The 13258-nt window shown below is 37.4% G+C and overlaps 1 protein-coding gene across 1 annotated transcript in view; it reads right to left on the bottom strand.

Moving 5' to 3' along the window:
• Positions 1 to 3520, bottom strand: part of LOC122063875 — a gene marked incomplete at its 5' end in the record, with an annotated part of 14741 nt that extends 11221 nt beyond the window's left edge. The window contains 4 exons of the mRNA XM_042627567.1: positions 2870 to 2984; positions 3060 to 3131; positions 3267 to 3365; positions 3449 to 3520. Coding sequence (XP_042483501.1) covers positions 2870 to 2984; positions 3060 to 3131; positions 3267 to 3365; positions 3449 to 3520 — 358 coding nt within the window. The remainder of the gene's footprint in view (positions 1 to 2869; positions 2985 to 3059; positions 3132 to 3266; positions 3366 to 3448) is intronic.
• Between the last annotated feature and the right edge of the window lie 9738 nt (positions 3521 to 13258).

Below are 13258 nucleotides of genomic sequence, written 5' to 3'. Positions count from 1 at the left end.
CCACATATTCTATGGCTCCTTCCAGAGTTAATTGCCAATTTTTCGGTCATTGAGATTCATGGGAGATTCGGACTAATATTTAGGGATAAATATTACCTTTAGAGTTCTCTCTGTACCTCTCTTCTCCTGTCTCATCTTTTCTTCCAAAGTTACTGTTCGCATTACTGTTTAGAGATACTGTTCACAGTCCCAGACCAACTCCCTATCTCTTCTCTTTCTTCTTCTCTTACTCTTTTTCTTTCTTCCCCATCACAGGCTGCTGAAATAAGCAAACCAGCAAGCCTTTTCTACCCTGTTTTATAACGAAAATAGTTCAGATCTGGCCCTGTGGAGCAGCTAATCGGATCATTGATTCCTAATATGGAATCTTGTTGGTTGTCTGCAACAATTTTTGTATTAGAGCCTATCCTACCTTACCCTACACTATACTACCCTGACATACCTAAACCCAGCCAAAGAAACCATGGATCCATAAGATATGCTTGTTTTCTTTCTAGAACTTCAAGCCATGCAACCTCAAAAGGATAGCTCATTTGGCAAGGATCAACACCTCACAATTTAGAGGACATGTGTTCAACTTTCCTTGGGGCCTACCTATATAATAATAATAAAAGGGAGCAATGCAAGAGAAACTCATGAGAGATTAGAAAGAATCTTAATGACTTCCGATGACAACTTGAGCAACTACAAAGTCAGCCAGGGCTCATGTTAACTTGTTCGGAAGCAACTTTGGCATGCTGATATCTGTCATTGAATAGTGGGTGAAAGAGAAAAAAGATAAGCCACCAATGACACAGGATATAAACTGGTTGATCTTTGATTGAAATAGTTGAAATCATGTTTCCAAGTTGCATCCTCAATGACAGATTTCTTGTCAACTTCATTTGGTAAAGGAAGATGGTTGTTTTTCATGGGTTAAAGATCCTCCTCTACTACAAAACTCAAGTGCAATTTTTGTTTTTGAAACAAGGGATAATAATGCAAGACTGGTCCAAAAATTAGTCCTATTTTAATACCTATGGGGTAAGGCTTTCAATTTGTTGCGTTGTATTTGTAATGGACTGCATTATAAGGCCCAAAAGTGGACAGTCTAAAAGGGTCCATGAAAATAAATATTTAAGCGGGTCGCCTAGTTCTCATCCAATCAGTCCTCCAATCTTCTTACATTTACTGGTCAGGAACTTTACAGCTTCCCAAATCCATCATCAAATCCATCGAATCTCTCTTCTGCTCCTTATGGAAAGGTTTAGATTCGCCCAAATTCCTCCATCCCATCCGCTAGTCCTCTGTCTGTCTTCCCAAGAGCAAGGTGGCTCAAGAGTCAAAAGGGATCAAAGATGTCAACTCTACTGCCATCCTCAAGCTGTCTTGGAACTGGGTTTCATGGGTCTACTCTACTCTTCTTCGTAATGATTCCTTTTAGACCTGCAAAATCAAGCCCAACTCCTCGAGTATGGAAGCAAATTCTTTTTGCTAGACTAGTAGCTTCGCCTGCCATCAAATCCCTTGTTGGTAACGGCACCAACAATTCCTTCTGGCTCGACAATTGGCACCCAATGGGAGTCCTTTCCCAGCTCATGGGAGATCGAGCAGTCTCATTCCTTTGGTCTCCCAAGATCATTCCCTGTCTCCTCCATCATCTCCAACAACTCCTGGTCCCCCCCCCAAAAAAAAACATTCCTTCCCTCTCATTCATCTGGCAATCACTCACTTCCATCCCCCTGCCCCTTAGCCGACTATATCATCTGGACCCCTCCTCTTCTAGATGCTTCTCCATTTTTGGGCCTGGCACCACTCTCATTCCCATTTCCCTCGTATTCTCTGGTTCAATGTTGTTTGGTTTCGAGCCCACATCCTTTGACACAACCTCACTATTTGGAGAGCCCTCTCCAACTGCCTCCCTACCCAGTCATTTCTCATCCACCGCTACATCCCGGTCTCCCATGCCTACTGCCTTTGTCGGAATGGCATTGAAGATTCATGGCACCCCTTTTTTTATTACCCCCACTCCTCCCGTATCTGGAAGCTCATCCTACCAAAGTGCTGGCCTACCCAGAGTACCCCCTCCCCCTTCCGAGAGAACGACTTTGGATCGATATGACCTTTTCAGGAAAATCTATTTGTGATATAGCCGGTAAGCTCGCGTTTGGTTCTTCTATTTCCCATATTTGGATGGAGTGTAATCTCCGTAGATGGTCCTCCAAGTCTAGATCCCTTGACATGATTTGGAAAGCCATCTACTTTGACGTCTCCTCCAAACTTAGATCCCTCCCCTATTAGGTCTGTTGTGGACTCCCCAAGGAACAAGCTCATTGTTGATTCCTGGGGTTTATCCCAGACCATTTTGTTCTCCCCCCTGCCCCTTAGGATTGTATCCTTCGGCCTTGGGTCTTGTATATCCTCTCCCCCTTTTTTCCCTTACTTTATATATTATTTATTCATAAATAAATAAAAATAAAATAAAAAGACTCAAGATTTTGCCATTGTGCCATCAAATCTTCACTCTAAGCTTGGATTTTGCACATTCATAGCAAATCTACCTAAGGAAGGGAGCTTGGACTAAAAAGGTAAATCTCATCTTCCCCAAAAATTCATTTTTTTTTTTATAAAATATACTTGGAAATAGAGTAGAATTTCTCTATTTTGGGGGCGAAACCAAAGTTTCCACCCGGCAAAATTTCTCTGGTTTCCTCAAAATTTCCCACATTTCAACTGAAATTTCGATCTCCCCAAGGATGGAAACCCAGTCGAAACCTGATATTTTGAACCTCGAGTATAAGTAGAGTCAGAACAAGATTAAAGGATGACAAGGATCACCAACAAAATTGATTTAGGCCAGGAAACAGGACCAATGTAAGAGTAATAGTACCAAAAGGAAGCTCAACTAGTGCAGTAGGCTTGACACGTAACCCATATTTCTTGCACCGTTCATTCAAACCCTTCACCAGCTCCTCAAGATCTGACTGGATACGATCAGCACGGACCTGTACAGAACAGTGGAAAATGTAGTTAAAAACTGCATGTACAGTTCACTTTGACACATCAACTGTAGAAATTACCTGAAGAATACCATCAGCACTACCACCCTGTTCCATTTTGACAATTGCTTGATACAATTCCATTTTCCTCTCCTATAAATGAAATATGTGTAGTCAAGAAAAGCACCATAAGAACACAATTAGCAGACAGAAAAAATAGCCCACAGGAAGGACCACTTCTTGACTTACTAAATGAAATAATGGCATAGGGCTAACTATTGTCTCTACCTGAATATCACGAAATGTGGCCTCCTCAATGGTTAATTTCGAGGCTATATCTCCAACCTGCTTGTACTTTTCTTCATATTTTTTAGCTAGTGACTCAACCTGAACACAAATTGTTACTCTTAGGCCAATAAACATAAATATCTGATCAAGATATGCCCACTCCATGCATCGAAAGAAAATACCTCATGTTTATCAGAAGAAGCCCTTTCTGTGATCTCATTAAGTTGATTATCACATCTGCTTTTGTATAATACCTAATACACCACGAAACAGTTAGAGAATTAATCAAAATGATACTATGCATTATAAACTAGGATGTTTAAACAGTGTCTTCTTCAATGTTCAGACTGATAATAGTACAATCTCTCTACATGCAATACTATGAGCAGGCCCAACATCGTTTTACTTCATACAAAGAAAAAAAAATTGACTTGCTCCTTTTTATTTTAGCAGTCTTAAAATACTTTTGCCAAAGAGCAATGTCGTCAAACCATCTACCATCAAACCACTAGCTGGTCCGCTAGTCATTTTTCCACCCAAATCAATTGACTTGGGCGCTAGCCAGTCAATGCAGAAAGTCGGCCACCTAGTGTTGATCGCAACTAAGATAAATTAAACAAAAGCATAAATTCATTAATTTTATTATCCAACACATTATTAAAGTAGAAGATATAAGCTAATTTTGTGTTTAGACATTGTAATGACCTTTTTCTAGATTGTAGTTCATCATGGTCCAACCATCTTGAAGCAGTCTACAGCATAAATAAGCCCTTAGGGAACCCTACATAATCTTGGACCGTGGCTATAATTCTATCAATGGAACCCAGACCTATGAGATGATTGTCTTATCAAGTCCATGTTCTATCAGATCTTTACATTCAAGGCACCATTGTTGTTAGTGAAGCCTATCTCAGTTTAATCCAGGTAATACTGGTGTTTTTCCCCAATAATAGGAGATGTGTGGGTTAAGGTTTGGTAATTTTTCCCGACTTCTTTGCTGCTCTCCTCAAAATTGTCATCCATAAAGCTTTTGACTCCATTCGCTGGGATTTTATCTTCAAGTCCTGCTTCAGATGTCCTTTCCCCCTCTTTTGTCAAATGGATCCACTACTGCATCTCCTTCCCTAGCTTCTTGATAAACACAATAATGTGTGAAATCTTAGAGATATAAATGTACATTTTGCCCCACTTTGGATAGTACTACTTTTATTTTTCTTGTTTTTTTTTTCGATTTCCAAGTCTACAAGAGAAAGTGCTTAAAGTGAATCAAGAACAGTCCAAAGGTGGGACCCACTCATTGGTACCACATCCTCTCTCCTACAAAATCCTGAAGATTATTCTCTCTCCTTGCCACCTCACAAGATCTTGAAGATGCTATGCAAAGATTCCTTTCTGATTTAATCAAGATTGCAAGATATTGGTTAATATTACAAGAAAGGAATAGAATTTGTTAATTTTGGAAACAGATTCTCTCTTTCCTCACACAATATCTCAGAGAATGAGGATTTTTACCAAGATTTAATTTTATTTTATTTTCTTTTTTTTCTTAAAGAAGACTTGTAGAAGGAAGAAGGCAAGACAAAAGCCCTATAAAAGCCCCTTCCTCCCCCCTCCTATTTATTATTACCCTTAGTTTATTTTCTAGTCTATACTTAGTTCTCCTCTCTCTCCCTCTCTTTAGTTTTAGTTCTTTATTTTTGCTTTAATCACTTTTGTAATAGTTTTTTATGTCAATTAATGTAAGTACTCTTTTATTCTTATTCAGCCTTTTATGTTTATGATTTATGCAATTGATTTGTAATTTTTAAAGTTATAGTTCTAGGCTTAGATCTAGGTGACAAGATCACGAGCCGTGGAGCATTTTTTTTTTTTTTCAAGTTCAGTTTTTTTTTTTTCAAGATTTGTTTTCTCTAGTACTAGAAATTCCAGATTTGGTTTATTCCAGATCTGGTTTTTAGTACTGGTAGTATCTCAAATCACCCAAGCTTTCAAGTTCAAGCATTGAAGTTCAAGTAAGTAGGTTCCCTCAATAGTCTTCTCTCCCCCCTCTCATTCCCTCTTCTGACTACCCTTTCTTTCTTAATTTATGATTTTAATTTCAGTCATTACATTATTGCTATCCCTTTCCCCCAAGGTTCATGGCTAGTGTATGTGTTGGCTTTGCCCCTCCTAGCTATAGAACTATCAATTTATTGCTTTTATTTTAATTGTCTTCATTTCCCTAAAGCCAAGTAGAGTAACCCTTGTAAGAGTGACTCTCTAGTCAAGTAGGGAAGCTCATATTATGATGCATCCCTTGGGCTAAGTAGAGAAACCTACTTGTGAGTCTCTCTCTAGCTTCTCCCCTTTCTTTTACTTTATTTTTATTTCAGCATTTTTTTCCTTTATTTTTAATTACGTGGGTTGTTTATTTTCACTTATTTATTTATTTAATTTTAATTGTGTGGCTTGCGTCTTTAAATTCTTAGATGACGAATGTCTAGGACATTATTTTAGATACATATGTTTAGGACAGTAGTTAGAATTAGAACACAACCATTAATAGGTTCACTTTCGCATTATTAAAAGAAAGAAAAAAATAAAGTGGATGCTCTCCCTGAGTTTGACCCGTAGCTGCACTGATCCGTACGCTTGCGGTTACATTTAAAATCTCAAACATTTACCATGAGATAAAGATTTGGTCGGAGCAACCGAAAGCCATTACAATTGAAGATATCGGACTATATTGCCATAAGTTGCAGATACATGCAAGTAATGCATATTCAGGCTAGATTTATTTGAGTTTAAGCCGAGCAAACTGGAGATGTCACAATCTGGGGCAAAACTCATTGATGGGTTACCTCCCTTGTTTTAGTTTCGTTCTCATGGTGAAATTTGTTTCGGCAAAATCCTTCTTTGTCATTTTCCAATGTAAACACTTCTCACTCCTTTTTATAGTAGTGGTCATTTACACTCCCTTACATGAGCACAATGTTAGGATTTTCATGACTAATCCTTTGTCTAACCAATAAGGTTGATGTTTGTTTAAATTTAATTGCAATATCATTACATCTCATGATTAAAATGTTGAACATTTAAGATTTTTAGGTATTTAACCACAAATGCATTAGCTCATGAAGATTGGTTTAGATGGTTCTTTACACCATTGCCAATTCCATTTCATAGTCCGGTTATTTACACCGAAGATTGGGCCTAGCAGTTATTTACACCAATGTCAGCTCTATTTCAAGTCTGGTTATTTACACCGAAGATTGGTTCGGATGGTTCTTTATACCATTGCCAATTCCATTTCAAGTCTGGTTATTTACATCGAAGATTGGGCCTGACATTTATTTACACCAATGTCAGCTTCAGTTTAAACCGAAGATTGGTTCGGATGGTTCTTTATACCATTGCCAATTCCATTTCAAGGCTGGTTATTTACATCGAAGATTGGGCCTAACATTTATTTACGCCAATGTCAGCTTCAGTTTAAGTCCGGTTGTTTAAACCGAAAATTGGTTCGGATGGTTCTTTACACCATTGCCAGTTCCATTTCAAGTCTAGTTATTTATGCTGCAGATTGGGCTTGGTGGTTATTTACACCAATGTCAGCTCCATTTCAAGTCCGGTTATTTACACTGAAGATTGGGTCTGACAGTTATTTACACTAATGTCAGTCTCACCTCATAGTCCAGTTATTTAAGCCGAAGATTGGATCTGACGGATATTTACACCATTATTTTCGAACTGAAGATCGGGTCTGGCAGTTATTTATACCAATGCCATTTCTATCTTAAGTCTGGCTGTTGAGACTGAAAGTTGCATCTGGTGGTTACTTACACCTAGGTCAAACCTAGTTTCTCTTGTGTTTGACCATTCATTTACACCATTGTCACATATTTGCATTTATAATCTACTTGATTCTTTATACCAATGATAGATGATTGCATCTACACTTCTTTTATCATACTTGCAATCATAGTCTACTTGGTTCTTTATACCAATATTGGCTAATTACGTTTACACCGTTTTTCCACACTTGCATTCGCAATCCGTTTAGTTATTTACACCTAACGGTCGATTGTATTTTCACTCTTTTCCATACTCGCATTCAAGTCTACTTGGTTCTTTATACCAATGTTGGCTAATTGCATTTAAACATTTGTCTCATTTTTACATTCATGGTGTGTTTGGTTATTTATACCTGACAGCCAATTGCGTTTGTACTCTTTCATACCTGCATTCATTGTCTACTTGGTTCTTTATACTAAGAATGGCTTATTGCATGTGCGTCCTTAGCCTAGGTTTTGCCTGCATATTGACCGACTACGGTAGGTTTTATATCATGGTACCACCCACACACTACTTGATTTCGCATGTGTTATCGATCGACGTTTCCTATCTTTGGTCTTATCTCTTGTTTTGCATTTGCATTTTCACCTCCTCCATCCTTGAGTCGGATGTCGGTAGTACATTGCTCCTGGTGACAAAATGGTGTGTTCTTTTCTTTGTCTTTCGACTGTTACATAGGTCTCGGTCAAAGAGGGGCAATCTGTAGACACCGAATTTGTCACCCCCCGGGAATGATGACAATATGAAGAATTACATGTTAGACATTTTAGACTTGGAGAATTTTCAAGCTTAAAGTAGAAAATGACCATTTTTCCCCTATAAACTTTCAGAAGAAAATGTTTTCAAAAATTAGAATTTGATGCTATGGATTATTGTCGTTTGTCCCCTCTGATCGGACATTACACTTTGATGTGAGAACTATGCGAATCGATGCCCGATTCTCTCTTTCATTATATAATCCGGGCCTCTACTTTATGCATAATTTTGTAAACGTCCTCGGTCGAGACCATAATCGTGTCTCATATCATTGGATAGTGCTCGGACTGAGTTTTCTAATGATTTATTACACGTCGAATTCTGGCTAACGGTATCAGACTCCATTCCGAGCAACCAAGGAGTGCCACATGGTGCCCAAACCCCTTTGTCCAAAAGCAAGCCTTTTTTGACAATTCTCTCTAATTTTTTAGTCCCACATCGGAAATAAGAGAGAATTATCTTAAGTCCCAAGGCTATAAGTATAGCCCTTCCTCTCTTCCAAAAGGAGGAGGAGAAAAAAAATGAGAATTTGGGAGAGAGGATGGCCCCATCAAGGTTTTGGCTAACTTCTTCCCTCTAAAATCAAATATTCTCCTAGTCTAAAAGTTTAACACATTAATCCTTCCTTGAGCTGAGAGATCTAGTCCGATTCGGTTCGATTTGGAGCTTGAAGCACAAGGGTTATCTCCCCTTGTTTCTTGATTAAAGCCGGGTTTAAGATATTTTTCTTCTCCCAATTGCAATTTAGAATTAGTTTATCTAATTTAATAGATTAGGTTTAATTAGTTTCAATTCAGTTTAATGTAATTTATTAGATATAAATTGGTTTATTCTGATTCAATTAGGTGTATTTAGGTTTAATTGGTTCATTTAGATTAATTAGGTTTAATTAGTTTTAATTTGGTTTAGTATGGTTTATTAAATGTGAATTAGTTGATTCTAGTTCAATTGGGTTTATCTTGCTTTAATTAGGTTCAATATAGTTTGATTTGGGTCATTGGGTCCAATCCATTGTTTTTCCTAATTCGTTTTATTTTTCATTTTAATTTGTTTTGCTTTCTTTTATTGTTATATCTTTATTCAATTAATTGGTTTTATTTGTGGTTTAATATACTCACTTAATAAGTAGGTTTGATTTGATCTATTTTTGGTTTATTTTTGTTCTTTAGACATAAACCCTTAGATTAGGATCTCAAGCCCTAATCTCTTCCCCCATCTCTTCTTCCTTTCTTTCTTCTTTTCCCTGTAGTAGAAAATCAGCCGGCTCCCTCCTCTTCTTCTCCTTCCCTTCTCCATGGCTGCCACCTCCTATTTCTTCTTCCAAACATGCAACCCTTCTTCTTCTTCTTCTCTTCTTTTCTCTTTTACCATGGCCGAACCCTCTCCACTCCCTTCTCCTTCCTTTCTTTTTCCTTAACCGAACCTGCAACTCACCTCTTCTCCTTCTCTCATTCTTCTTTTTCTCCTCTGTTTCCTTGCTGCTGCAACTGCTAACCAGTCCCACCGAACCTCCTTTCTCTTTTTCTTCTTCTTCTTCCTCTCTTATTTTCTCTTTTACCATGGCCGAATCCTCTCCACCCCCTTCTCCTTCCTTTCTTTTTCCTTAACCGAACCTGAATCCATCTTCTCCTCCTTTTTCTTTCTACTGAAACCCCCCAAACCTTCCTCCTCTCTTGTAACTTAGCAGCCACCATTCACCTACCTCCCATCTTCTTCTCTTTCCCTCATTCTTCTTCTTCTCTTCTTTTTCCTTGCTGCTATAACTACCAATCAGTCCCACAGAACCTTCTTCTTCTTCTTTTTCTCTTCTTCTTCCCTACTGCTGCAACTAATAACCAGCAGCCATTGAACCTCCTTTCTCATTCTTCTTCTTCTTCTTCTTCTTCCCTGTTGCTGCAACTACTAACCAGCAGCCACCGAACCTCCTTTCTTCTTCTTCTTATTTTATTTTCTTGTTTTTTGTTATTTCTTTAATTTTCTGATTAGATAGTCCATATTTGTAATACCCACAACCTGTTATTTCACTTATGTTTTATATGTGGAATCTTCCCCTCCTTTTGTTCTTTATTTTTATTTTATCCATTTTGGTTTGATTTCCCCTCCTTTTGTTTTTTTTTTTTTTTTTTTCTTTTATCGATTTTGGTTTGATTTCAGGTCTGTAATGTATCCAGTCCTAGAACTTAGGGTTGGGATTCCCCTAATTTCAAAATTTAAAATCAAACGATTTCATTTTATTTCCCTTTAAATAATGTATGGGACGTAGTCTAGGCCGTATGTTAGCAAGGGCGTGGCTGCCCCCCCCCCCCCCAAAACCGGCTCGTTGCATTAGGTGCGTTTCTTGGGTTTTTGGGTTGATAAAATGAACCCGTTTCGGTCCATTTCTTTTTATCTCAAATAGTGGGTCCCTTTAGAATTAATTATATATTTAATTTAGATTCGGATATCTTGCCATATTGATAATCATTAAATTTAGATAGGTTAGTCAATGTCATGTTTGCCATGCCTCGTGTTTATTAACATATTTTTGATACTTGATGATTTTATTTTTTTATTTTTTATTTTTTTTGTTTAAATCAATTCATTTTTCTCATGCATGTAGGTCAGTTAGTATTCATATTTTATCCACTTCTCACTTACATCACCACATGGGACATTTACAACCGTTGTATATTTAATAGCTAGATTCCATTTCCTTAAATTGAGGTAGTTAATTAAATAATAATTTTAATATTTAATTAAATAAAGTCTTAACTCATTAGATTCATTAGGGTTCATAATGCATTTAATTGACTCTTAAAATTCGGTTTTAATTGTTTAAATTATTAGATTGATTAGGTTTTCTAAAACTTCCACCTGAAATAGTTAGATTTGGGTAGTTTTTGCCATTCAATTCAAGTTTTTGTCTTTCTTTAAAAATCTTTTTACCTATTAGATTAATAGATGAATTAGGATTACAATAATTCATCTCACAAATCATTAGGGATTATGATTAATCATTTTAATTAATTCAATTTAGGATCTCACAAATTCATTGATCATCCATCTAGGTCAGGCTCAATTAATCAAATTAGTTTAATTTAGGATTTCATAAATTGCTAAACTAATTCTAGGTTTAGGCTTATTTTATTAGCTTAATCTAAGACTCATAATACATCAATTAAATCATTTAGGGTTTTTAATTTTTAATTAGCGTAATCATTTCATTATTTGCATCAAAACCTAGCTAGCATAATTTAGACACTTGGCTTAGGGTTTTCACATGTCATACTTAGATACCTAGTTTAAGGTTTTCAATGACCTAGATTTAGGACTAGTTAGTAGGGTACAAACAAATTTTGGTCAAACAAAAAGAGATCGGCCTTAGGGCCGGGCAGACTAAGTGCCTAACACCTTCCCAGTCTGTCACTTGACACTTGTTTAGAATCTTGGTGCAAACCAGCTTTATCCATCAGAGTCATTAGTCTCTCTCCCTTGATTGGGGGAGACATTTATGGGTCCTAGACCCTTTCTAGGTGGCGACTCCCTTTTACCCATAACGTGTATCCCCCCTTGGTATTTGATGACCAGGGGATACTATCTCATTAGGGTCAAACCCTAGCGTGTGTACACGTGCTACGCGCCATATCGCGATCCTGACGAAAGTCCATGATACCTACACACGGCTGAGTACGACTTGGGTGTAGGTCAATATGACTTGGGTGAAAGTCTATATGACAAGGATGAAACACTACCAATTGATGGTATTTACGAAAAGATTCGTCTTCCAAGCACTAAAAGGACTCATAAAAAACTCTCCAAGTTTTCTAAGCCTAAATATCAGGCTAAACATTATAGGTCTAAACCTAAGCGCTTCCTTAAGAAACGCTTCTCACAATCTCTTCCTCAAAACTCTTTTCCTAGTAACAAACCCCCTATTTGCTACAAGTGTGGAAAAGTAGGACATTATAAAAACAATTGTCGAACTAAAGTAAGAATCAATGCCTTGGAAATTGATAACTCTCTTAAGAAAAATCTTGAAAAGGTCTTGTTCTATAGCTCATCTGACCCTGAGTCCAATATCGAGTCTGACTCAGATCAAGATATTGCTCAATTTGAGTTCGACAGTGATACTTCTGAGTCTAAAACCCAGACTCCCCAGTGTAGTTGTGATCCTTATCAAGCGATGCTCAAAGAAAATTGTTTGATGGTTCTTTTAACCGAAGAGTCATTTCTCTTAAAAGTGATAGACCAAGTCACTGATCCTGCAACTAAGGCTCAATTACTACATGAATATATTACCTTAGTGAAGGACAATACTAGGTCTTGCCCAAATCTTGCCTCATAGCCTACGGTACAAGATTATAGTTTTAAAACTATAATTAATAGGGTTAAAGCTACTTCTCAAGCCCGAGAACCCATTGTTCAGGAACTTCGAAGGGATCTCAATGAAGTTAAAACTAAAGTTAATAGTCTTAAACAAGGAATCCAAACTCTTGAATTATATAATGAACACCAAATGATTGAGCCAGACTTCGAAGAAGAAGCTTCCTTTAAGGATCTACTAGTAGCTAAAGATACAGTAGCTAGTACCTCTGCAACTACTACTACAATTTCTTCTGAAGATGCTCAAGTCCTTACTATTTAACAGGTTCAAACTCATTGATGTCATATAATTATTAATATTGTTATCAATCAAGAGTTTAGCCTAAAGACCATCGTCTTAATAGACTCAAGCGCTGACATAATCTGTATTAATGAAGGGCTTGTACCTTCTCAATACTTTGAGAAGATCACTAAAAAACTGGTTACGGATGATGGATATAAAATGCAGGTTGAGTATAAACTCCCATCTGCTTCTATCTGTAATAATGGACACTGCCTAAAGACCCATTTTATAATGGTAAAAGGACTTTCTCAATTTTTTCTTCTAGGCACTCCATTCCTATTCCAGCTGTATCCATTACGGATTGATACAGTCGATCTTCACTCTGTGATTAATAATCACCCTATAACTTTTCATTTTATCGAACCTCCTAAGGTTCATATGGTGAATGAAATTTGGACTCAAATCCAGTCCAAAGAGAAATTTATATGCTCTTTATCATATGAAATCTAACAGAAGAGCATTCAACAAAAAATTAATAATCCTACATTTCAAGCTAGAGTTAAAAACTTTCAAACTCAACTTGAAAAAGAAGTTTGTTATGAAATTCCTACTGCATTTTGGTCTCGAAAAATCCATATGGTTACTGATGAGGCAAAATATGTCCCCTTCCTTAGCACGGCTGAAGCGTGTATGCAAACCTGAACAGGACTGACCCACCACCTCAGCCCTCCATCAGGCCGTGCTATAACCCCGGCCCTCCATCAGGCCGTGCTGCCACCTCGGCCCTCTATCAGGCTGTGCTGCTACCTCGGCCCTC

Source organism: Macadamia integrifolia, unplaced genomic scaffold, assembly GCF_013358625.1.
Source record: "Macadamia integrifolia cultivar HAES 741 unplaced genomic scaffold, SCU_Mint_v3 scaffold1485, whole genome shotgun sequence".
Classification (NCBI taxonomy): Eukaryota; Viridiplantae; Streptophyta; class Magnoliopsida; order Proteales; family Proteaceae; genus Macadamia; species Macadamia integrifolia.
This window is presented reverse-complemented; position numbering and strand designations above follow the sequence as displayed.